Consider the following 26,396-nt stretch of genomic DNA (forward strand, 5'->3'; position numbering starts at 1 on the left):
TCCGATCCGACGCCGTTTTTGTTGTCTTCGGTAATATTCTAGGCTCGTTATCTGTTCTTCTTCCCACCCATGGGTCGGCAGATCACGGGCCCCGAGCTGCGTCGTCGTTCGGGTGATCCGGAACCAACGTAATGGATAAGCCACCTCCAACCGCTCCATTTAAGCAAATACCCCCTGACACGTGAAGCAGAGCCTTTTGAATTTAAGGGAATCCCACTTATTTAGCAGACAGACGGGGGGGGGGGGGATCAGGAACACAAACTGCTTCAGGCTCCTAAGGCCAAAGTGGGTATTGATGCCCCCTGTTTTGCCAGCCGCCTCTTGGCTCATTAAACCGGCTAGTGTAGCAAAGCTTATGGCTGCCGATTCATAGCCTCGCCGCTCACGTCTCTTTACGTTCAAGCTGCTGTAAATACCCCGTGGATCTGTGTGGCCTGATACTTTAATAGCCATCGATTCCGTTTTACCCCCAGCCTCTCCTCGAGCCCGTATTGTGACCGTCGTGTGTAACCGGCTCGTTGCCCCGGTGTACGTGTGTCTCGCGTACGAGCCAAAAGTCACGATACTTGTCATTATTCACCCGTTCGTTTAATTGGCTTTTATTCAAATCTAAAATAACTGCACATTCTGCTGTATCCATGATTTTCTTTTGATGTTGAATATTAATAAAATCTATATATTTCCAATGACTTTGTGGTGCGTTCAGGCCGCTCGGTGGAAACCTGTAATAACCTTCAATGTGACTGCAGTAATTTATGTATTAATTGTTTAACATTAAAAGAAAAAAAAAAAAACCTACAAAATATTTACTGCCGTTTTTACCATAAATGGTGTAGAAAGCGGAATTAAAGGGGCACCTGAGCCGTTGTATGCACTCTAATGTGCTATGATAGCGGCGCGGCCCCTCTTGCAGTTGCGTGGGGGGGTGGATTCTGTAGTGGGGACTTCAGATTATGATGCATCCTATAGACAAACCGTATATGAAAAATGACATCATCACACTGTCAATTAGTAAGCAATATTAGATGCTTTAATAAATTCTATGAAAGTTCAAGCAGCCCAAAGTAGGTTCAAATGCTTTCTAGTTTTTAGTAAATACATACATTGGGGTTTTGTCACCAAAGCCAGAAAAGGCTGATGGAAGAAGGGCCGATCCGGCCCTGCATAATGTATAAGCGAGCTGGAAACGAAGAGACCGCGTAGTCTGGAATTGGATGTTTTAATGTTATGTATCTGGCATCCAAACTGTTTTAGAGCAGGTATCCCCCCCAGGTGAATAAAACATGACAAATGACATCGTCCGATATAATAATCTTTATTGTAAACAGAAAAACCACACGTTTGGATTCTGACATCACACGAAGGGAAATTTCACATCAGTCGCTCGCATATCAATCCAAGATTTAAATTAAAAAATAAAAATACAATTGAATAATTTACGAGTAAAACGCAGTAAAGCTGGAAACGGGGACTCGGTAGGTAGTCTGGTATTGCTTAGAAACTCTGCAGCTCTGGATTTGATTCCCCTCCCCCGAGGAGCCCGAGATCCCTCGCGGTGAAGAAATTGCATAAAATGTGTTGTAAGGGTTAATAAAACGCTCGGACCCGGTGATGTCACGCCGGCGACACGTTACGGGCGCGTTTGTTGCATAAATACGGACGGCTGTACCGGTCGCTTCGATCCTCACCTGTCTGAAGTTACTGGGATGGCGCGGGGTACACATAGTAAAGTACATAACATAAGACCCTCAGCCGTCTGCCACGGATAATGTCATCTGCGTGGGGAGTCTCGCACATCACATCCCTCAGACGTGTGTATAATTATGTGATATATATATATATATATAATTACACACACATAATAGCAGGCATTATTAAACTCATCTACAGCTAGAAGACTGGGTTCCCCCACCGTTCCTGCAGCGTGTTTAAACCAATGTTATATCTCGAAGGTCGCTTTGCTGATTGTATTATACATCGTGCAGGGCAGACGGCTGTTCTTTAAGTGGGAATATGTCCTTGGTGGAAAGGCTGCACATCCACCCCCCCACCCTACAGGGGCAGATAGTAACAGGGTGGGGGGTGGACAGGCACCGTTGCCTCGGGGTCTGATGAGGCGAAACGTTACAGACCGTTATCGAAAAGACTTGGGAATTGTCAGACAGCCCCCCCCTATTCTTACATCATTGGAGTTAAAGCTGCTGTTCCACTTACACAGACTGCCCGGCTCTTTAGTAGTTAAGCAAACAAACCTCAGCAGATCTGGCTTTTCATTCTTTGCTCTTAGGGTTTAACTGCATAAAAAAGCCTTTTCATTGTACCTGGCCTATCGGTGACTCCTTTTATGTCACATGATTATTTATGTAGTCCCTAAAAAAATTAAAATGATGTAAAAACAGTGTTTAAGGGAATATTTGTAGGGGAAATTACTGGGGCAATCAGCAGGGGTAAATAAAAGGGGTTAAATTCAGCGTGGAACAAACCCTCTTTTTACACGTCCTCTTACAAGAATTAGGAGTCAAATCAGCCCTATTCCGCCCCGTCTAGCTGCTGTAAAGACTCAACCCCTAATCAGCTGTTGGTGTCGTATTAGACGCCATATACATGTTTAAGTCCACTCATTGTATTAACTACTACCACTTCTAGTGGGAGGCTGTTCCACTTAACTACCACCCTCTCGGTAGAGACATCAGTCAGGAGGCGAGCGAGAATATAAAATTACTTAAGATTATTAAAGTCTGGATTTATAAAATCAAAAACGTTTTTATTGGTTCAAAGTACAGGGGGGGGGATGTAAATAACGGTATTTAATTATAAAGCCTAACGGGATTAATAGGTCAAACCCTGAGAAACGAGAGAGATGTTACACAAAATAAAACTTTAATAAAATAATTAAGGTGAGAAATTAAAGACCCCAAATAAAACTCTTGTGGGTTTTCAGCACTCCTGCCACGTTATAAAATCTCAACGTTTGCCTTTAGAAAGATTAAAACCGTTACAACGAATGCACTTTACGATTAATAAAGTCATTTTTCTTCCCAAATTTGGGTTTAGTTAACTCCAAACTATGCTGTAAAGAATAATAAATCAAGTTATGATATGGGCGGCCATATTTGCGGGCGCCATCCTGGAGGTCATTCTAGACATTTATCCCAAACGTTCCAGTTTCATTAAGAAAGGGTCACGTTACTTAATTACCATCTGTCGCTTACAGCCCAGGCTAACCCTACGGGGTTAAACATCTTAAAGGCGGAATCATCGATTACGTACGAAGGTGCCGGATCTCCCGACCTCTACAAGCTTCCGTCTTGCCGCTGAAGCTGGAGGGATTTGTAGGTTTTGGGAAAGATTAGGACCGATTCTAAAATTTAGCCATAAATAAATTTGGTGGGGAATAGGTAAAGGATATTGTTTCCCGGCATTCTCCGTATCCGCGGTTATACATCGTACGTAACGACAGATGACATCATACATTTCTTCATTCTAAATCCATCGCAGGACGCGTTCCTGCTTCCCGACCGAGCGTCTCGGACATCCCACGAGGTGAAGCGAGCCGCAGATTCGTACTACAGAGACGCACTAAATGTCTATTTGCAAAATCCTACTATTTAAACCGATATTTGTCACTCGTTGTTTAAGGGCCGTTCCGAGATCCAGCACCTGGTTGTCTGCTTGCAGAAGGGATCATAGTTTTGCAGCCATGAGGTTTATGTGAGGCTTCACCAGGGGGAACAGAGGTAGACTTCGCTTAAACTCCGTCATGTTGTTAATGACAGCAGGCTGGCAAAATAAAAGAGGCGTTTTAATGAAAACCAACATTTTTTCCTGGCTCGTAAAGATTAGAGATAACTATTATATACATGCCTATACACACACATACACATACATACATATATATATATATATATATATAGGTGTGTAGGTGTGTGTGTGTGTGTGTGTGTGTGTGTGTGTGTGTACGCTGTACCGGATACCGTTTGATGCGGGGCGGAGGAGCGTTGCGTCGACCTACCTGTGGAAGGGGGGGTGCCGGGGCCAGGTTAACATCGTTCTGACACGGGAACTCTTCCACCACAGGGCCTGCGTGGGGTCAAAAGATCCGAAGTAAGACACGGGATACATAACAGTAACCTACTCAAAAACCGCCTGTACGCAGAGAGGAGCTTCCACCGCGCACACTAACGCCCGCGATCTCATGGCGAGCAGGACGTTCTCCGTCTGTCCGGCACTCGCTCACCATTTCTTTACTCCCTCTGCTAGAATCTAAATGGAGGAGCGAACGCTCAAACCCAGAGAACGGGAATATAAAACCTCTGCTCTTAAGAGGGGTTTCTGCGCATAGAGGCCGATCCGTAGGTTTGTTACACGGATGACTGCGCGATCGCGTGTTCCGTATGAGTCTCATACGTTGACCGCTAGTGGCCCAGGTGTCTTGTGATTAGGTTCGTGGTGCATGTAGGTCCAGCTCCCCCCTGAACTGGTGACTGGTTTGAGACGCACGTCAATATTTCCTACGCATTCCCAGAATGATTTACATTAACGATCTTATCCCCCCTATTCCAGAAAACCTAAAACAAGCCAAATCGGCTCATCTGCGGCAGCGTCTCTCCCGTACACAGCACCGCTACACCCCCAGTAATTCAGGGTCATTGTTACACCAGCAAAGTGTGGCCGACGCGTTCTGAAACACTGAACCCCCCAACCTCTGAACGCACTCACATGAATCCATCTCTCTGGCCAGAACGTGGACGGACACTTTGTGTCTCCTTGGCGCCTCCACGGCCAGCAGATCCTGAAACGGAGAAATATATTAACAAGGCGCGTAAACCAAATATGAAAGCGACTGCCAGCAGATATTAATCACCAATTTTAGGGGTTAAAAACATCAAACTGGACTGGCACACCATTCAGAGAAAGCTCCAGAACGCCCCAAAATACATCTGGCACAGCGATCGGGGGAGCCCTGAACCCAGTAAGAGACCCCCAGTACCCCTGAGTAAAGGAAGACGGCGGCAGACACTTTATTCCGTATTCCAGCCGATTATACGACAATAAAAACCCAGATACAACGGATTGTGACTTCAGAAAGAATATTACCGTGTAAAACTTAATGATGTCATCTTTTACAAGGGTCTTCAAATACGCGACTTCAATATTATCTGTAACGAGATGAAAGGAAAATAGAATTATTATTTTACAGAGTTTTTTGGCTTAAAAACAAAAACAGAAAACACTAAGCTTTTGAAAAACATTTGCAGAATAATCCGCGTTTAGAAGGTTTATCGCCTTTGGTAACAGTCACTGTAAAGAGGACTGCGGCCAGCACAGCAGCAGTCGGGTGCAATAAGGGTTAAATAGCTACTGCCAATCAGAAAAGACTGGGAAAAGCTTAAAGCTACTGCTTAACAACACCTATGATTCTCAGCCAGCCATTGCTCAGTATCTTTACATCGGCATCATGTGGCTGTAAGAGCCCACGTGCGTTCATTCATGTTGAGTCTCACCTCTGTCAAAGTTATACTGCTGGGAAATTATTTCTCCCCAGTACTTGGCGCACTCCGCAGAGAGCTTCTTTGGCTTGTCTAGACGGCGTATCGCCAGCGCCTGGATGTGCTTCTGGAAGGCCTCGTCGGACATGTCTGCCAGGGACTTCTCCGTGGTCTTCAGGAAAGCCTCCACGCGGCTCTCCAGGTAATGAGGCGGCTTCTCGGACTGGATAATAAACCGCAGGCCTTGGATCCCATTGGCCCTGCGGGGGCCGCTGAACACGATGTAACCTTCAAAAGGGCAAAAAGTTGTAAGTCGGGGGCAAAGAAACGTCTCCGAGAAGCGCCTGCCGAGACAGACGGCGGCTAGAACCGAAACGTTACCACGTCGCACGCGTGACATGCATCAGAACAATAAGTGCCACGCATTAAAGCGAATCTGGCCCTAATTTCATTAGATATGTTTTATGCCCGCTTTATGTAACTCCTAATTCCCTTTACTTAAATAATCGGTCCTTAGTTGGCTACCTCCCAGAAACCGGAGGCTTAGATGCAGTTTTGAGCTCTCGCTAGCTTTATCCGTCTGATTCCAGGTGAGCCCCGATTTCTTACACTTTAATACCGCTAATTGTTTATTACGTCTTCCATCTTTATTTGACCGCAAAGTTGTAACGAATCTCTAGCGCTAGCAGACAGGAAGTCGGCGGACAGGAAGTCGGATACAACTTCCTGCTTGGGCTGAAAGCCGGTTTCCGCTACAAACTGCACAGGGTGGTTATGGGACGTGAAGGGGGATTTGCAGAAATGGTAAGAAAGATAAAGTGATCGATAAATTAGTTCATTATATCTGAACCACAGAAAGTTCTGGATGGGTTTTGGAACGCGGACGTGGGTGTGGGGCTGGGTGATTATCCTTTTGGCGGACGCGTCTCACCCAACTGCTCCTTGGTCCTCAGGGTGTTGAAGCACGGCTCGGAAATAATCTGGCAGAAGAGCTCGAGGAGCATGTTCTCCGAGGTGCTCTGCATGTCCGTCTGGTAATAAATTTCTATCCCGCAGTTATTGTGAACCTCGTTCCTTTGCTGATAGACGAACCAGCCCCCTGCGAAGACACCAAAAATATATATTTATACAATCAGAAGGGGCGAAGCCGCCGAGACGCTCACCGCTCCCAGGACTTACGGTCAGGCAGCTGCACCTCTCTGTATCGGACCAGCTGGCTCGGCAGGAGAGGCTTGGTGTGCGCATGCTCGATAAGCGTGTCCTCCACCATCTGTGTGATGCCCAGCGCGGCCTGCGGAGGAAAAACACGGATGTCAGGTCAGCGACAGAAAGCCGGCTTCTACTCTACGCCACCGAATGAGAATTTTTAACTGGGATTCCAGCATAAGACATCCAGGGGTCAGGGCCAAGTTCCCCTTTAGCGCAGTCTAGCGCTCGACTGCCCATCCGCCGTTTAGTTTGTCGTAAGAAATCCAGCTAAAACACTTTACTTTAAACTTTAGGCCCGGGGTCAACAATAGCAGCAACTGCAATGCAGTCCCCGGGCCGTAATGACCTAACGTTACCGAAGGGCTTTTGGGGCATGGAGAGGGAGGCTGATAACTCACCTGCTTTGTGATATTGCCGTGAAGAAGCGCCTCGACGTGCAGCCGGGACAGCAGCTGAGGAATGAAGGCTTTCAAACGATGGAGGGTGACATCTGTAAGACACAAGCAGAAACAATGGGGGGGGGGGGGATTAAGCACTTTCGGGTCGTTTATCGAGGTCGTGAAACATCCCCGTCATAAACCCAACCACTCCGTTTGCCGTCCTCTGCACAGGATTAGCGACGCGTCGGCCTGAAGGGCCCAGTTCCAGCACAGAGCCCAATGAATGGACCAAGAGAGTCTGGAACGGAACCCAAGCAGGAGAGCGTCGAGCCGGAGGACAAACCAGATCTCCAGCGACAGAGAACCCCGAAACCAGCTTAACCACCGCGATCTCAACCCAGTCCAGCTGCTGGGGGACACGAGGCCGCTCCGCGGGGCATTACATTCTGACTTTTCATCTTACACCGAAACAAACGTTCCAAGCACCGAAGTCACGCCGATACAAACGTCCACAACCAAGCTGCCACGGATGCTCCAATAAGTGAAAGACTTACTACAGCCGTGCCAAACGGCGCCAGATTCCTATAAATTATATACCCGCAAGATATAAGCATCAAACCCGGCCCGCCCTGTCCAATGTCACAACCCTCCGAATCCAACCACTCCGCAGAAGAACACCGGGCACACTAGCGCCCGGGAAGCAGCTTGGCACAAAAACCTACTTCAATCCTCCAAATCCTTCCACGGTCCTAGCGGACAGCATTCCTCTACCTGTCTACTCGTTCTACTCTTGTATGCCCATATTATATTATATTATAATATATATATATATATGCGCAGCACTGAGAACAAGATGTATTTTGCGGCTCGCGGCGCACGGGGAGGAAAAAATGGCCTATTAAACAGGTGAAGATCACCTCCAGCTACAACAGTCTCTCCATGCAGAGGAGAAACAAGTCGAAACATCCTTTTAAATTTATAAATCAGGACCCCGGCCACGGCGTTAAAAAAACAAAAGCCACAAAACAAAAAAAGGAATATTCCAAGATTTACTTAGATGCAGGGCAGTTGCTGCATTCAGGGGCATTTACTCTTTTAGAAGACAGTTAGTCGCAGCCGGTAGCATAATTTGCCTGAATTAATCCAAAGCGGCTGCAGCTCGGCCGTCAATGAATAAATTAAGAAATCAGATTAAATCCCTCGGGGGGCCGGAGAGGAATCCTGATGTCATTGAAGCGGGGGGACATTCACGCTGCCCGCGCCGCCTGCTACGGACAATGCGTTGCTATGGAAACGTTATCCAGGTCGGTAACAAAAGAGATACCTTCGTTGTCTAAAAATGAAATGCTTGCGTGGAAAAGAAAACACACTATACTCCTCAATTATCACCCGAGCTCAATGATAGGGGCGGCCACAAAGCGGGCTCAGGGGTCCCGAGAGGTTCGTGAACTCAAGGAAACATGTACGGAAGAATATTGGGGCTCGGGAAGCACCGGACACCCCAAATGCATGAAGTCTAGTTCTGAATGCAAACCCCAAAGCCACTCACCCTCCAGAGCCTCCTTCAGCTCATCCTTGGTCCAGGCCACCTCGGTCATCAGCAGCCGCAGGTAATACATCGCATGCTGGTGCGGCTGTTCTGCGCGGAAATTATTAAGGGAACGCATATACTGCGCGGGAAGAAAAGAAAGAACATCTGTATAACACGCGGAAATCCAGCACAGACGGGGTTAATGTTGTAAATGACTATTGTAGCTGGAAATGGCTGATTTTTAATGGAATCTCTTCATAGGCGTACAGAGGCCTCATCACCCCCATCACTCCTGTGTTCCAATGGCCCTTTATCACCCCCATCACTCCTGTGTTCCAATGGCCCTTTATCACTCCCATCACTCCTGTGTTCCAATGGCCCTTTATCACTCCCATCACTCCTGTGTTCCAATGGCCCTTTATCACTCCCATCACTCCTGGGTTCCACTGGCCCTTTATCACCCCCATCACTCCTGTGTTCCAATGGCCCTTTATCACTCCCATCACTCCTGTGTTCCACAGGCTCTTTATCAGTGTTCCAATGTCACGTTGTGTTCGCTGATCCAAGTTGAAGTTTAAAAGGCTAATTGATTGTTAGAAAACACTTTCTGCAATTATGTTACAGCCAGAAGTCTCCTTGTTTTCCATGAGTGACCCCAAACCTGCAGATCCCCTTTCACAGATGTATAGAAAACGTGCAATACGCGTAAAGTGACAAATCTGCCGTATTTATTCCCGTCGCTCTAACAATCTGGAAAACAGATGCGGAACACGACATCATCTGATATAACGAGACACGATAACTCACCGCTTCTTTAATAATCTCAAATCTTTTCTCGTCTATCTCAAAAGTGGCCATTTTTTCGACGATCTTCTTTAGTAAGATGTGCTGCTTGTCGTTGTAACCTTTTACCGAGAGCTGGAAGGAGAAGAAAACACGCGAGCGCTTACACCCATTCTCCTTACACAAGAACCAGGAAGACCCTCACAACGCTTACTAACAACGTAAAGGGACACTAATGTGCGGTTTAACGTGTATGACGGCTGCAATGTGGTGCCCCCCATATGCTTATTAGTCGCCTGATGGTCACAGAGGGAGAGACAGGCGTTCTGCGGTGTCGTTGGATCCGCCACCAACCCCAGTGATTAATTAGGATGAAGGACGGGTAGACGAGCAAACGGCCGGCGTCTATCTGACAGATTGTGATGCATGCAGAACGGTTATAGAAAGCAGAGAGTTTATCGTGTGTGAAAGAAGAGATGAGAAATGCATCGTTCCAAGCATCTTCGCATCTAAATGTTCTGCAGCAATTGTCAGAGGTAAGAACATGCGCTTCTTCACCCCTCTTAAAACCCGACATTGTCATCATATTCTCGTTTTGTTAATATTGGGGGGGAGAGAGGGGGCAAGAGAGAGGGGGGGGGGCGAGAGAGAGAGTATTTCTGGACAGAAAGCTTAAAGTGGCCCAGAGGGACCCGACTAGCCAATAGCGCTGAAGACGAGTGGAATGCTCCAATCAGGGCAGCTCTGGAGTGAAAGTGACGGCATTACCGCGGACTCTCTGACAGGAGGTAAGGCAGCAGAATATTTTCTGTATTATCAGACGATAAAGGCTAATTTGCAATCATGGTTTAGTAGGTTTATTGCCACTGTCAGCACTTTCCTGCCCTAACGCTGCCGCCTACCCACCCTCCCGATCCAGGTCTGCCCCCAGCCAGGGCCATGGGAGCTGCTTAGGGCAATAAGGCACAATCTGCCAAAGAAGCGCTTCGTCTTTAAGGCCAAGACTGGGGATAAAGACGTCAAAAGTGGCATAAAAAAACATGACACTTTTTATTTTTAGTATAGAACACGCCAACTGGTTAGTATTGGGGGGGGGGGAGTGAACATTAACTCAGCCAAATCACTCAAACGCAAAAGCCTGAAGCCTTCAATCCATTATTGGGACAAGTGCACCAAAAAAAAGCCCAAAATCCACCAAACGTGGCCGCAAACGCTACAGCATGCCGCAACGCTCAGCCTGGCAGAGACGGCTTCCTAGGGTCATTTACTTACAAGGATGGCATTCATTCCGGACGCAATGCCATAGCCCAAACCCGAGAGGCGAGCTGCATATGTATACTCTTTTAAATCATCCTTCAATAGTCTCAGAAAGAGGTATGTCATGTTGCAATGAAGAGGGTCGGCATAAAGGTATCGACTAACAAACAGGAGGGGGGGGGAAATAAAAAAAAAATACAAGAAAAAATAAAATGAGAGAGACTGATGATGCGAGCAATGACATGGACGAGGACATGGAGGACCATGAATAAAAGAGTATGTATATGCAGCATCACCATCAACGTCTCCATGGATGGAGGACCTAACCGTTGGGTTGGAAGAAGTTTTCTCATCGCGTTCTACAACCTACCCATCGAGGAGGTAGACATTTTTATTTTTTTTAACCCTTTAGAGTTTGAGGTCGGAAGGTAGGACTGAAATAAGAACACCAAATGGAATGTAGGAAACTAGGAGATGAGAAGAAGTCCTCCGACGGAGGAAGGAGAAGGAACGGCCTTGGTTTTAGGTACTTACATACATCCCATAGATGGTGTTCTGGAGATCATAGTTCAGCCCGGCTAGCTCTGCTGCATATGCATACTCGTTGAGGGAATCTTTTAGCAGTTCAAGATACAAATAGGCCATGTTACAGTGCAAGGGATCCACATAAGCAAATGGGCTGAAAGAAAACATTGAAGTCAAACTCGAGTGTCATTACTCGTTGGGTTACACAATGGGCGGGCAGAGGAGAAGACCACATTTCACGATCCAAGTAGACACGGCCCCAGGGACGAGCTGTACGGCTTTACGCGGAGCACAGGCCATATAACCCAGACAAAGAATCATTAACGGCATGGCGGCCTCACGGTCACCGGGGGCCATAAAGAAGCTTGAGCGAGCAATCTTGCTAAAAGTCCACCTTTAGAAGAGGACAAAGGGGTCACATTTTATGCCTACGGGGAACATCCCAAATCCACTTTCAGCCCATAGAATTTGATGGCCCATGTAGTTTGCCCATATGTCCCCAAACTAAACACCCAACAAGGCCAACTGCTGACACCATGCTGATCTGAGGGTACGGTGAGGCCGTAGCCGTCAACCGGCAGCCCAAACGCATGCAACGAACCGGCGACGTCTCATCTATTCCTGTTTTAACCCGCGTCCTCCTCCTACGTTCCTCGATACACCCGCCTGACGCGGAGAAAGACTTTCCGGATGTTTTCAGAGACAACAGAGAGCCGCAAAACCGGCTATTCGCGTTCCTCTGAGATTAAATTATTTTATTAGTAACTATCGTTATTACAAAACAGCTAAAGGAACAACGAGGACCTCCTTCAGTAACCTCCACGAAGCGATGCCGGGACCCCCTCTCAATGCTCACATATGAAAACCCACCAAAATTATTAAAAAAAAATAATAATAACTTTTCAAAAATTATAGAAGCTCTAAGGGCGGTGAAAGCTATAATGGAGAGAAAAAAAGTGATTTGATTGCTAAATATTAGTATTATTTCGGGGGGGAAGTAAAGAAAGTTTATTTCGGTGTCAGGGGGGGCGCAGGGAATCATCCATCAAGCCGTTGAGACTGGCAGAACAACGCAGAACGTTTGCCGTCTAATGGTTATGGACAGCAATTGGGAACAGAGTAATTTAGGAGCGTCCATGAACACAAGACGGATGAGCCGGAGGAACGGTCAGCGCGGAGCTTTGTGACAGATTTACTGCCGACCCCCGCAGTAAAAAAAACCATAAAGACAGAGAAAAAAAGCTTAGCGAGCGCTCATCCGGCATTCCTAATAATTACAGCCCGGAACGGAGATATTACCGGGGAGAGGAGCTTTCACCGGTATTAATGCCCCGCTCGGAAAAGATGCTCTCCGCTTATATATAAATACAAATAAATTACATTTCAGACAAAGAAAGAAAAATGGATTTTAACCCCGCGATCGCTTATCTGGATGGAAATAAAGGAGATTTCTACCTGAAGAACTCGAAGTTCAGGCAAGCTTTTGGAAGGAAGAATTTGTCATCTTGTTTGAACCAGACTTTGCTCATGGCGGTGTCCTGCGGGAGAGAGACGAAATGTTACAACACCAACGCGCCGTTCAGACGACAAGCCCCTTCATCTCATTTATAACGTCAGTGTACTCATAGACATTTACTTTGTCGTCGATAATGGCGACCCGTACCTTAATCAGGGCAGGATACGGCGACGCGTCTTTCTCCAAAGGAAGGATCTCGAAATTTGTTGGTATAAACTCGTTCTTCGTCGGCAGCTTAAATTTCCCGTTGAGGTCCGCATTCTGCCATTTCTACAGCAAACAAATGAGGCAAATCCCCGGGTGAGACGCGGCGGTTACAGACGCCAACTGCCCTTTAAACAACATATTAACCGTTTGCTATAGAATCCCTTTCCTATCTATATCAAGTCAGTCTCAGAAGTGTATGGCATCTCTTTGGCATTTAAATGGTTTACTCAGCGCTCTATACAGTAATACCCCCCTCCCCCAGACCCTTTATTATAGTAATGTAGGACAGCATTGACAGAACTTGGTTTTATTTTATTCTGTTCTAATTCTATTAGAATTATTCCAAATGCTAATGACAGAACACATGCAGCTGCCCGAAACATTACACAAAAACTAAAACTATTATATATATATATAAACCTCTGATAATAATTATAATAATAATAATGGTGGGTGCTCGCCTACAAACACAATCTGACAGTAAGCAATATATAATGGACTCCACTGACCTCAATGGCCTCCGCCGGGAGGTCCTCTTGCTTGTACTGCGTGCCGTACCATTCCTCTGTCCGATCGGTCTTGCCCTCGAAGGATTTGGAGACTATTGCCACCCTGTAGAGATCAGCAGGAATACATTACATTCAAGCGCAGAAAAACCCAGGACTGTTGGAATGTATGGTGTCAGGAGAGAGAGAAATCTAGCAAGAAGCAGTGGTGTTTAAGCTTTAAGTTTAAGATAAATGAAACACTTCAAACCCGTTCCGATACTGCTCTGTCCTGCGCTCCTTCCATTCTGACCCAGCCTTTTTTTTTTTATGAACCAAAGGAGGGTAAAACCAAGTTTAATTCCTTAACAGCCATACGACGTACTATCGCATCCCAACGACCATGCGCCAGATGACCACCAGGATGTAGCAACATATCCTACGGCCGGTACACGGATGGGGTCCTTCCCTCCCAGCAGAGGCCAGAATCACTGGCTAAACGTCACAGGGCTCAGCGGGTTCCTCTAACGGAGAACGCTAGAACTTCCGTTCAGGAGTTCTCTGCCGGCGGTGTTGGCGTACGGTCGCGCATGGAGAAAAAATAAATAAAACAAGGATTTTTACCGAACGTTTTCCGGCCTCAGCTTATCGAGCACCATTTCGATCAGGTCCGGCCGGAATTCTTCCAGTAAATACTCCGCTGCTAAGGCTTCCTCTAAGGGGTAGTACTGAAAAAAAACAGGGAAATGAGAGCTTGAGAAAAAACATACAATAACTACATTTTATTCTGCATAATTTAGCAAGTAAGATATAATAAGGCTATGACAATATCATCGGAGAATAAGACATGGTCCTACGGATAAGCGTGAAAGGTAACTTCCTATAAACTGCTCTTTCAATCAAGCAGGGGCTTCCTTGTCTCCGTTTTAGTAAATCCAGGCTTAAAAAGCCATGCGTTACTTTATGTTTGCGGGTATTTTGGGTCAGATTAGTGGCTCTCCACCTGGAAAACCCAACAGCATATAACAGATCTACTCAAAAACAATTCCATCGGGTGACTAAAGCCGCGTATCACTTACATGTAACAATCCTGCGAGCTTCGAGGTGTACCCGCGCGGTCTCTCCTTATCTTTAAAGCGAAAGGCAACTGCATTTAGATCCTGGAATTAAGAGAATTTAAAAACAAGTGTTCGGTTTTTGTATACCCAAAATGACAGCTTATCGACGGAAACCCTTAGAACGTCCATTCCACCCGCGAGCGCACACACCTACCTACACACACACACACACACGCCTACCCCTACACACACACGCTGAGCTGGCCCTGCATATTGTATAGTTCAATCAGCGAGGTGACTCAAGATCTTTAAATGTGCTTCTTGTATCGCAAGCTCACTGGGGCCGACCCGTCATAATGTATAGGCAAGTAAGTTGGCAGGTGTGGTGACATCTTCTCCACGTAGCACAGGAACCAGCATCGTTCTACATCTTATAGGGGCGCTGGAAACTCGACTGACCTTTTTCTTTTTTGACTAACATTTTAAGTTCATCAGGGTTTTTCAAAGAGCATTTTTTGATTAAAGTAAGCAGTTCTGATCCCTAAATGACTTAAACACAGATATCACCCACACGTAAGATACTAAAACGCACAGTAAGAGACTGGATATTGAAGGGCCGAGTGTCTTAATGGTGCTGGATGAGGTCGTAGGGTACATGCTGACAGTTACGGGGGTTACCTTGCACTCCTGAAACACCCACTCCTGGGGCCCTTCCGTACGGAGCTTTTGGATGTACTGGAACATGTGGAAAATGATGTCATCAACATGCACTGGGAAAGATAAAAAACACATTAAGACAAAACAGCAATACCATTTCTCTCTCTGTTATTTAAGTAGAGGATTGTAATGATCCAAGAGATCCCTCTCGTGGGAGAAGGCGACGCTTTAGGACAGCCGAGAACGCATGATATAAAGACACATCGCAGAATCACACGTGGAAACAGAAAGACGCCGAACGATTGGGGAGGTCGCAGCTTTATACTTACAGAGACCTTCTTCGGTCAGATCCACGTTAATGATGAAAAACATAAATCCTCTCGCGCCTTCTTTTTGGCCACCGACCAGAGTATTTACCCAGCCTTAAAGATAAAGACAAAAAAAAAAGGATGAGTAAAAAGAACATACAGAGAGCGGAGAGACACCTATACAGGACTGGTGACGTAGTAATGGACTGCGATAGCGTATATAGTTAATCAGGGCCAGGTTAGGACCTCGGAGGCCCCTAGGCACCCTTCATACATGATCCCACTATACCATCGGCACATTGTAAGACTATACATTAGTGCACCGTGACCCCCCCAGAGAACAGGAGCCCCTGGGCACGAGCCTAGCAGGATAAGATCACTTTTAATGCTATGGAAATACATTAGAACTTTTTACTCAATTAATAAAACGGCAACAACATTTTGCATCTTTTTTTTTTTTTTTTTTTTTAAATACTGGAATGTAACGAGAAACAATTTTTTTTACAATAATACATTTTCTGATATTTGATATTTTTATTATGTGAATGGATCAGGTGCAGGCAAGCAGAGAGCAGCTACGCATCGCAATAACCGTTACCTTTAGACTTCAGTTCAGACAGGAGACTGCCTGGCCCTTCGTGGCCGATGAGATGTCCAAGGTAATGGCCGGGGTTGGACTTGTAATACTTCTGCAGGTCAGGTATCGGGAACGTGACGTATAGATTCCGTATGTCCTTCACAGGCACGATCTTGTAGATTTGCTATATGAGTAAATACAAACATGAGACGTGCGAGGCTCACGGCAATGCTCAGTCCCATTATATCCCTCGCAGTAACCCTTTAAACATTAATCCAGCCGGGTTATAATGCTGCGAAGAACACGGTCGCCCAACAAAGTCATATCTGTCAATCATGCTGGATCTACGTCGGGGGGGGATCATCTCTGAAACCGACGGGACGATCTGCCGATTGCTACAAATATCTGTCCTAAAACACGGGATGTTTCACGAAATAAAGTCGGAAACCTTTCAACTTCCCTTCCTGTTACTTTACGTTAACCCCTCGTAGAACTTCATATTAATCCTCACCCGGAGATGTTCCTCCTGGAAAGGGTTATCCGGGAATTCGGGGAGAGGGACATTTTTGTTCTCCACTTCGGCAAAAAGCTTCACGACCAGCTCCGTCATTTCATCGAGGGATTCTGAGGAAGACGACAGAAGAGGTCCCCGTTATCCCCAGACACATATTATCCCCCTAAATGTACATTCGTATCGTGACGCTTCATTTCCGCGTGTCTGATACCGTTAATCAGTTTATCTTTTACGTATAACCACCTCATATTGATATATCATTTATATAGATACAGATTTAGTTTATCTGTAATAGATTTACTATATCTGTAACAGGACACTGATCATGTTGATCGAGAGCCGCCAAGAGATCACCCGACTGATGTAGAACATCCCATACGTTAGTATCGAAAAAGGGTTTTCTAACAATCAATTAGGCTTTTAAACTTGGATCAGTGAACACAACGTGCCATTGGAACACAGGAGTGATGGGAGTGATAAAGGGCCATTGGAACACAGGAGTGATGGGAGTGATAAAGGGCCATTGGAACACAGGAGTGATGGGAGTGATAAAGGGCCATTGGAACACAGGAGTGATGAGAGTGATAAAGGGCCATTGGAACACAGGAGTGATGGGAGTGATAAAGGGCCATTGGAACACAGGAGTGATGGGAGTGATAAAGGGCCATTGGAACACAGGAGTGATGGGAGTGATAAAGGGCCATTGGAACACAGGAGTGATGGGAGTGATAAAGGGCCATTGGAACACAGGAGTAAAGTGATAAAGGCTCTCTGTACACCTATGATGAGATTCCATTAAAAATCAGCTGGACAATAGTCATTTACAATATTAACCCCATCTGCACTGGATTTCTGATCCATTCCATGTTATTTTAATGGACAAAATTGGCTTTTCTTTCAAAACCCAAGAACATTCCTAACATTTTTCAAAATCGTGATAGATTTTAAGGTTAATACAGAAACATGACAGACGGGGGCCATTCGGACGACGCATTATTGCTCTGGAATTCTCCGCCTGGCACACCAAATATCACAAACAGAGCAGCAGAGTCCTCGGTCGGCATTCAGATAGCTTTATGCGCCGTTCTAAACCGGAAGCGACGAGCGGAATATTCCGCCGGCTTCATGTTTAGCGCTGTGCCGGGAATCGCGGGTTTATAATAAGCGGCCCATTGTTATATTTTTCCATCGTCTATTTCAGTGGGACGCTCGCGTACAAAGCACGGCGCTAAATACAATAAGAAAGCCCAATGTGTGCGCTTCAGATAAGAAGAGCCTGCGTTACCTCGTCCGAGGACGCACAGACTCATCAGATTAGACGAGTAGTACGTGGAGTGAAATTTAAGCAGCTCCTGTCGGATGTCGATGCCGTCCTGGGTTGGTCTCGTTTCAAGAGTCAGTTTGTTACCTTGAGGGGAAATAAAAATAGACAATTGCCATATTAGCCCACGACGGCCCAACAAAAAGGTAAAAATGTACACAAACATTTGGGACAACACAGGTCTATAATTCACATAGAATCACATCTGAAGAAGAGACCTCTGAGGTTAAAAAAAAAAATTAAAAAAAAAAAGTGAGTAATATATATATATATTACATATGATATAATATATATTTTTAATAGCTGGTTTTACTTTATACCATTTGATTTCAGTTTTGCTTATTTTAACCTCAATTAGCCCAATATGCGACTTAACATTACCAATGAGACAATAATAATGTTCCTGCTGTCGTTGCCATACAGGTTAACCATATAATAGGCAATTCATTATTGCGTGTATGTAATTATATATAAATGTGAATCTTCATGCAAGCAGCGAGTTATTTTTATAATTATGTGATGGGCTGATTACTTTATTACTAGCATATATATATATAATTATGTGGGTGCTTTACTAAAGTGGAACAGAGGATATTCAAGATGGGCCGGTACAGTACTTTTATTTGCAAGCGTTTAATTAAAAGGGGAGGTCCCATTTAAAATAAATAATATTAAAAAAAAAAAAAAATATATATATATATATATATATATATATATATATATATATATATATATATATATATATATATATATATATATATATATATATATATATATACACACACACACACACACACATTATTGGGCAAAAACTGTTTAGAAAAAAAAAATGAGGGGGGTTCCTACTAAATTATACTTGATCTATTTATTTTCTCAACATACAATGGCCAATAAACTACATATTAAATATTTTTGGATTCACTGCTTTTTCTTAGTTGTATTCACCCTTAACAGCCTCACATCCATCAAGTAAAGGAATTGGAGCTCTTAGGCTTCCTAAATCTCACGATAACGGATTGTGATTTCAATGACCCGTTAGCAGCCATTGAGTTGAATCCGCCGCTGGGCCGCGGGGACAGGAGTAAATCAGCTGCCATAGAGCAGATACTGCAAGTGCAATACTCTAAGAGACCACTGGGTGGCAGCCTGATATCACAATAACACATAGGGGTCTATTCACTAAAGGGCGAGTTACCAGCAGCGCTCTCTCAGCTACTTTACATCACGACGGTCCAACCCTAGCGAGCTAAATGTGCTGCTCCACTTAGAACATGTATAAGCAAACCGACCTTAGCAGATCTGCCCCTTTTTTCTCTCTTTGGAAGATTTAGTGTAGAATAGCTTAAGACGCTCATTCAGCTTGTATGGCAACAACCTATCAATGACTGCTTTTTTTTGTCACATGACAACTGAGTGTTCCCAGCAAAAATTATGAATAAAGCAAAATTATACTTGATTAATTATTTTTGGTGTTTAGTGTCATAATAGTCGGTATTTGACTTAAGCGTATACGTTAAATCAATGGAATCATGAAACTTTGCAACGGCTACTGGGCTCAAAAACTGAATATTCTGAACATTTAATAAAATTCACGCTGTGAACGGGCTGAACGCAGACAGCTGTTGAGTAACGCGCTTCTCTTCCACACCCGGAATAAGACAATTATTAACCTGCGTAGCCAAGATAAACTAAACCTGACAGGTGAGCAGAAGCGAAGGTACGTCAGCGCAAAACAAAATCAAGGAATTACCATTAATTATTGGAAACCTCAACCGCTCCAACTACTACCCGGCAAAACTATTATTAAACCGCTCATCCTAAACAACCCGATAGAGTGGAGAGCAGCCAAAAACGGCTCCACGGCCATAAAGCTCCGTGTTAACCCTTTGCACAACATCCATAGAACAACGTAAAGGCAAAAACACCGGATTGTCGGATACGGGGGAAAAAAAAGATTAATGCGGAATTAATCCGGCTTGGCGGAAGTCGGAGACCTTTAGGAACAGAAAGCTACAGACTTTTCACATTTCAAATCTCTTAAAGGAGCGTTAAGAGCAACAAACTGAGAAGAAGCGCTGCGCAAAACTATTAGGACTCCAAAATGTGGAAAATCACTTATTTTCATGAGCAGACAGAGGTGGGAGCGACATCGCCCCCCCCCCCGAGACTCACGGCAAAAAAAAGAACGTCTTCCGAGTTCGCGCTAATCGCAAATAGATCCATCCCTGCTAATGGCGATCAAACGGAAACTATTAGTACTTCACAGCCAGTATATAATATAATTATATGACATATATACACACCGAACTTCTGTCCACTGCCTACGCGGGGCGGACGGGCCCCTGATTAAAGCAACGCAACGGGGCAATTTCTAAATGGCATCATAGACTCAAAAGTGGGATTCTGAAATCTACTAAAGAGTTTGCAACAAAATTTACCCGAAACGCGGAAGCCACGCCAGACAGCAAATCCATCTGACAAATGCCCAAAGAACTCACCTGCCTGCTCTTCAGCGACCGCTCCGCTCACACAAGAGATTATTATCCTTTATGTCTGCAGCACATCGCGCCAAACTCTCACGCAGCACACCTCCGCTCTCCGGCCCCTCGCTACGGACACTCCGATCCCCCACAACTCCTACCTCCAGCTTTAATTACAGCCCGAGCCGGACCGATGTACGAGCCCGCAGACCGCTCTCAGCCAAAACACACTTTATAAACTTAATTATTCATATGGTTACTATCATCACCTGTTATTACGCAAGGAGTTTTTGTACTTCGGTTTATTAATAATATATAATAAAAAGAAAATGATACTATTAAGGAACGTCCCTACAGACAGGAGTTCTTTGTTACGGGAAAAAGCGGCGCTGAGAGTTCTAAAAGGCAACAGTGATTAATATGTAACTTTTTAACTAAATTCTATCAGTTTCCCAGCTAATTATCCTGAAATCTGACAAACTCCTAAAATTCAAAGGTGCAACAGTAACAGCGAATCAGTGGAAACGAGGGCTGCGCTTTACTGCCTATAATATTATTATTATTATACGTATGTATATCATTATGCTATTGCACTTGTCCCTAAATGACTCCCCCCTGAAGCACAGACCCCGGTCCTGGAACGGAGAGGATACCAGAGATTTATTATATTTAAACAGGACAGGTGCAGCCCAGCAACCCAATCTCCGCGAGCGGGGATATGACATCATAGCCCAGAACGCAACCTCTTGATGTCACACAGATCGAGGTACTGCAGAGATCTCCCTTGAAACATCACGGGGGGGGGTCTTTATCACACAATTTAGTCAATGTGCCCCGTTTTTTCTGGCACCGCGTGCCTAATCTTTTGGTGTTGCACTAAAGCAACTTGTCCCAGGGGCCGGAAGGGTAATAAGAACCGTTACAAATACTAAGCGGTGGACTGCTGGTCAGACACGGGAAAGAAAGGGTTAACCTACCGGTTCCAAATTTGCTAAATGGATGTTTCGGATTCCCGGTGGCCTTCTCCAGCTGGAAGAGACGCCAGGCGTCGTTCATCAGATTCTTCTCGTGCTCCGAATCCACGGCGTTAACCTCTCGGTCCTTGCAGCTCTCGTCAAACAGAGGGCACAGAAAAAACTGGGCAAACCTGGGGGAAGATCCGGCGGTTTCAGTAAAACTCACACTCCCGTAAGTGTCACTTACAAGCAAACACGCATGCGTATAAAGAGAATGCCCATCACTACACAGCTTCTATTCCACTAAACAGAGTTATTCCTCCCCTTGGGGAATGATCCAGGAGGCAGCCCACCTAAAAGTAGCGAGGGGAAAGCAGGGTAATAGGTTCTACGCACAAGGGACGGACAACGCGCGCACGAACGTTACTGAAAATAAGTTTAAAAAAAGTCTTTAATTGCCTTTTTTTTTGGGGGGGGGACTACAACTCCCATCAGCCTTACCAGTCCGACTGGGGGTTACAGGGGTGGAATAATATATATATAGCGCTAGCGGTTAACCGTCGCTGCGGCCGCTGGAGGATTAAGGCTCGTGTCACCTGTCCAGGGCGCCTTCCAGATGCTTGTGCGAGACGTCGAAGTAGTAGTTAGTGTGCTCGCCGCTGGTGAAGGCGTTGGAGCTGCCCGCGTGCTCGCTCAGGAACTGGCTGTACTCGTTTTCCTTCGGGTACTTCTCTGTCCCCAAGAACAGCATGTGCTCGCAGAAGTGGGCCAGACCCGCGATGTTATCGGGGTCGGACAGCGATCCTGCCGAGAAGAACCAGCAAAGAGTTAATAAGAATGCTTTTTTATCTGAAGAAATATGACGTGACCTTGATGGAGTCGGGTCTTTTCTCCGACCTAAATGACTATGGCCAGCAAATCCGCCCATCAGCAGCACGGATACTATCATGAGTTATGGTGGGTAAAGGTGATGGAAACCCCTTCCACTAAAATTAAGGGGGTAGTAGAAGTATTATTAAACACTCATCTACAGACACCAGACAAGCCAGAAGGCTTGTTTTTCCCTCAGAAATCTCATGGTGCTGCCACAACCACAAGGGATTCTGGGTAGGCGCATGCAAATAAGGTTAACAATTATCACCTTTTGCCTCTATATGCACTTTATACATGGGTCTCTTGAAAGTAATTGCCCGCTGTACTCTACTCCTCCTCTACTCAGGAAGAGGTGCAATAACCAGACCACCACTCATTGCCAGCTGCTCCGTCCTTAATATGAGACTGGGATACCGGCTTAATAGCTGAGGCTTGGGGGAAGCACGAGAAATACCAGTAGGACTTTATGCAGCGCGCGGGGCAGCCGCATCGCTCTTTTGCAATGCAAATCGGGAGAGGCTAAAAGAAGAACGAAATACCGATGTGCACATCGAGGGCGGCCGAGGATTTATCGGTGGTGGGGTCGCTGATGAGGATCGCTTTGATGCCGTTTGCCAGCTCCAGGCCTCGGTACTCCCTCTTGTCCTCCGGAGACTTGGCGATATCGTTGACCACCCGCTTCATGGCCAGGCTGTTCATGGCGCAGACGCTACGTTCCTGAAACCTGCGGGGAGGAAAAATCGAAAAATGAGCACAAATAACACGTTTCAGGGCCAACCGATCAATCTTTACTGCTACGCGGGGGCAAAGCCAGCTACGGTACAGACCAATGTACTACTCCCCCTTTTGGGGACCTTTGAGCAGCGGGTTTGTAGCAAGTGGCACCCCAACAGTCCAGTTGCCAAAGACAGACATCTTTGTTGGGGGGGGACATGGTGGGTCAGAGAAGGACCGTTCATTTCCCACCCAAATGTCAACGCATGGATGCAGAAAGCACGCCGGCCAGCTGAAACTGCAGCTCTCCTGCCCAATCCCTCTTTAGTAAATAGAATCTGCCGGCAGATCGGCCCCATTCGGCCCCCGTCAAGTCGCCCATTTCTCCTGCTGTAAAGACTCAAACCTTAATCAGTCGCTGGTCTCGTCTTAGAGTCAGGAGCCGTACGCCGATCCCGCGCATGTTTGCATTCCCCTCGCCGGATTAATCTCAGTCTCTCTATTACTCGGAGATGTGGGCATAGCGGCCGGACGGGATCGCTCGCTCACAGATCCAAAACACACCCGTTACAGAAATATCCGACGGCTCCGAGGTGAGGGATATAAATATCCAGCGAAGGGATCGCGGTATTCCTGAAAGTAGATCCAAGCCACCCGGCGACTCCGGCACCAACTCCTAAATCACTAAACCCCTCGCGTTTACTAATAAAACATGGAAAAAAACCTTTGTACAGCCAAGTCGCCATTCTCACCCGCTGAGCTTACATCTTCTAAGACCAGCGGTTTCCACGACGACTGCCACCAATCTCCGTCCTACCTACCATTTCCCGAAAGCCGATAGCCACGGCGCACACTCTGCTTCTGTCCTCTCGTTTACTCCGAAGAGCCGATCCCTTGCCAATTACTCAAGAGATCCTCCTCGGATACGCCCCGGGTCACCGCACCGAAACATCTGCCAGCGCCTGCGGGTAACCATGACGACACAACCCAAAACGCATTTCCTCTGTCACAGTCCTTCCGGCCACGCGCTTATTCTTAACGTCCGATACCTTGCAGGCGCCATCGCCCCCCCCCACTACTAACCGACGGCCGTCTAGCTTTGGGCACTGTGACCGCTTTACCCGGAGGATTTCTCACCCAGCGCTCCCTGGTATCCATGGATAACGCGTCGCCCTGGTAAAGGACTTTGTATTTCTTTAGGAATATTACTGAGTGTAATGAACGCCGGGCACAGCAACAACCCCACCGTGCGCAGCAACAACCCCACCGCGCGCCCGGCACAGCAACAACCCCACCGCGCGCCCGGCACAGCAACAACCCCACCGCGCGCCCGGCACAGCAACAACCCCACCGCGCGCCCGGCACAGCAACAACCCCACCGCGCGCCCGGCACAGCAACAACCCCACCGCTCTACTGCTCAAACACCACACTGAGCCGATTCTCTATGGCAATGCTAATGAAGTCTGTCTCTCCATAGAGTTTCATTAGTCAGAGTGTCTGGCTGGGTGATTAAGACCGAGTCATTCAGTCATTGTTCCCCCACAGGCAGTATGATAAGGAGTCGGGTGTCTGTCTAGTAGATAAAGCGAGAATCATACAAATGGCTGATATGCAGCTGCCTGAAAACGTCATATTCTAGAGCAAAAACTACAACCGGCTTAATAAATATCGGGCTTTTTTTTTTTTTTTTTTCTTAACGATGATAATAGTAATTATAGACTTTGCTGGCACTCCTGCATAGCACATTATATATATATATATACACACGTATAAAACCACCAAGTCCATTAGCAGGTGTTACACAACAACCTTCTCCGCGTACTTTGGTTAAACAGGAAATTGTGATACTAATTTGTTAATGGGTGCTGGATAAGTGGAACAGCCTTACAGCAGAAGCGGTAGAAGGTAATACAGTGAGGGGATTTAAATATAAATCGTAAGAGGCCCCCCCCTCGCCGGTTTCTGTCAGTCAAAAACGTTACTGCTTGTTATGTCCCGTCTACGCATTGTACAGCGCTACAGAGTGCGACGGCGCTACATAAACAATAATAATAATCACGCATTGGGATCGGCACGCGGCTCCTGAATATAAGACGAGACTGAGAAACGATTAAGGTTTGAGTCTTTACAGCAGGAGAAACGGGGGACTAGACGGGGGCCGAATGGGGCCGGCAACATTTCTTAAAATTATAGGAAAATTGGATATAGACATATTAACCCTTTAACTCAGGGGGTTCTTTTATTTCGGCCAAAATGGTAAACGATAAGGGACATCAGAGGTTTCATAATCAGATGCAAAAGGAGACTTCTGAGGCTCCAAAGGCTTACGTAACTTCACTTTCTAGAATAATAATAATAATAATAATAATAGGTACAAACTCCGGTAAAAGCCCCTCTGACTGTTATGGGGTCCCTGTGGCTGTTTCTGGGGGTCCCTGTGGCTGTTTCTGGGGCCCCCAGGAGCCCTCCTTATAATCAGCCTGAAGTTCGCATCACTGTATAAAGTAAATGTCAGAGCAGAGGGGACTCGGCTGGGGCCCCCCAGACCATACAGTGCAGGCCTGAAGGGGTGAGGGATACACAGAAAACCCTTTAAAGGCCCAGGAGCTCCCCGCCTGTGTAGTCGGAGTCCCAGCCGGTAAACAGAGGGGCGAACCAGGGGAAGAGGGGCGGCGGAGGGACTGCAGAAGCCCGGGTGTCCCCACCCTCTTACCCTGCTGTCAGTAATCTGTGGCCCCAGAGGTGGCTGGCGAAGCGGCGGCAGCCCTGCAGCATGGCCTGGTAACAACAGGCAGGAGAGGCGGGGAGCAGCCAAGGTGAAGGCCGCCTGCTTGAAGCAAGGCCCACCTCCCGGCACCCATAGATCCCCGCCTCCAATCACACAAGTGGGACGGCTTCCCACCCCCCACAAGCCACATTCGGGTTCATCGACCATTAACAACCCGGAGGGGACCACAACATGGAAGACATCTCGCCTACACATGTGAAGCCTCGTTCTGCCGTAGTTCATAAGCCGCTCTACCTGAATTATCCCTGGACGCGCGTTCCAATCGAGTCCCGGGATGTAGGCCCAAAGCAGGCCGCAGCTCTCTATACTTGTGAAATCAGCTGGCGAGTGAGCCGGTAGAGTGCCGGGGAGTGAGAGAGGGAAGGAGGAGGAGGCTGGGGCATTAGCTCGGTCATGCTGATTAGTCACAGCTCACAGGGGTGTTTTCTTTCTTTCTCTTTTTATTTTTTTCTCGCTCTTTACCTGGCAGACGGCAGGAGTTATTTATAGAGGAGCAGGACTCTCACCCAGAGGCGTTTTCATCAACTTGGCAACAAAGCCAACAGCTTAGATAATTAAATATAGTTGGTACAGAAGCCATATGCCTGCCCCGTGCTTGTTTATTAACCCCTACCACTTCTGCCGGGAGGCTGTTCCACTCATCTACCACTCTCTCAGTAAAGTAATACTTTCTTACATTCCGTCCAAGCCTCTGATTCCATAGTATTTAAATGTTTCTATTACATCCCCTCTCTCTTCTCTCCTCCAAGCCAGACATATTGTATCAG

General features: G+C 46.3%; 1 protein-coding gene across 2 annotated transcripts; it reads right to left on the minus strand.

Moving 5' to 3' along the window:
* Window positions 1-2,863: 2,863 nt before the first annotated feature.
* Window positions 2,864-25,682, minus strand: IDE (insulin degrading enzyme). Of its 2 annotated transcripts, none has more exons than XM_053451351.1 (25): window positions 25,555-25,682; window positions 22,666-22,850; window positions 21,850-22,057; window positions 21,275-21,444; window positions 17,782-17,904; window positions 16,494-16,606; window positions 16,004-16,166; window positions 15,427-15,519; window positions 15,119-15,210; window positions 14,462-14,542; window positions 14,007-14,110; window positions 13,407-13,509; window positions 12,838-12,960; window positions 12,630-12,712; window positions 10,665-10,809; window positions 9,417-9,527; window positions 8,628-8,748; window positions 7,097-7,188; window positions 6,669-6,780; window positions 6,421-6,588; window positions 5,505-5,777; window positions 5,098-5,159; window positions 4,720-4,792; window positions 4,013-4,080; window positions 2,864-3,780 (listed from the first exon to the last, which is right to left on the minus strand). In XM_053451351.1, the coding sequence occupies exons 1-25, from the start codon at window positions 25,614-25,616 to the stop codon at window positions 3,685-3,687; spliced, it is 3,024 nt and encodes a 1,007-aa protein (XP_053307326.1). In that variant the 5' UTR covers window positions 25,617-25,682; the 3' UTR covers window positions 2,864-3,684. The 2 variants fall into 2 exon arrangements, with proteins under 2 accessions (XP_053307326.1, XP_053307325.1); XM_053451350.1 differs by lacking the exon at window positions 10,665-10,809 and adding an exon at window positions 11,184-11,328.
* Window positions 25,683-26,396: the final 714 nt, after the last annotated feature.

Source organism: Spea bombifrons, chromosome 11 (genome assembly GCF_027358695.1).
Source record: "Spea bombifrons isolate aSpeBom1 chromosome 11, aSpeBom1.2.pri, whole genome shotgun sequence".
NCBI lineage: Eukaryota > Metazoa > Chordata > Amphibia > Anura > Pelobatidae > Spea > Spea bombifrons.

Excerpts from the sequence above, each read along its gene's own strand:
- IDE (XM_053451351.1), bottom strand. The coding sequence starts at position 25,616 with ATGCTGCAGGGCTGCCGCCGCTTCGCCAGCCACCTCTGGGGCCACAGA. Across the intron at positions 21,445-21,849 it reads CTGGAAGGCGCCCTGGACAG|GTTTGCCCAGTTTTTTCTGT; the intron begins GTGACACGAGCC and ends ATCTTCCCCCAG. Across the intron at positions 13,510-14,006 it reads CTGAGGCCGGAAAACGTTCG|GGTGGCAATAGTCTCCAAAT; the intron begins GTAAAAATCCTT and ends TGATCTCTACAG.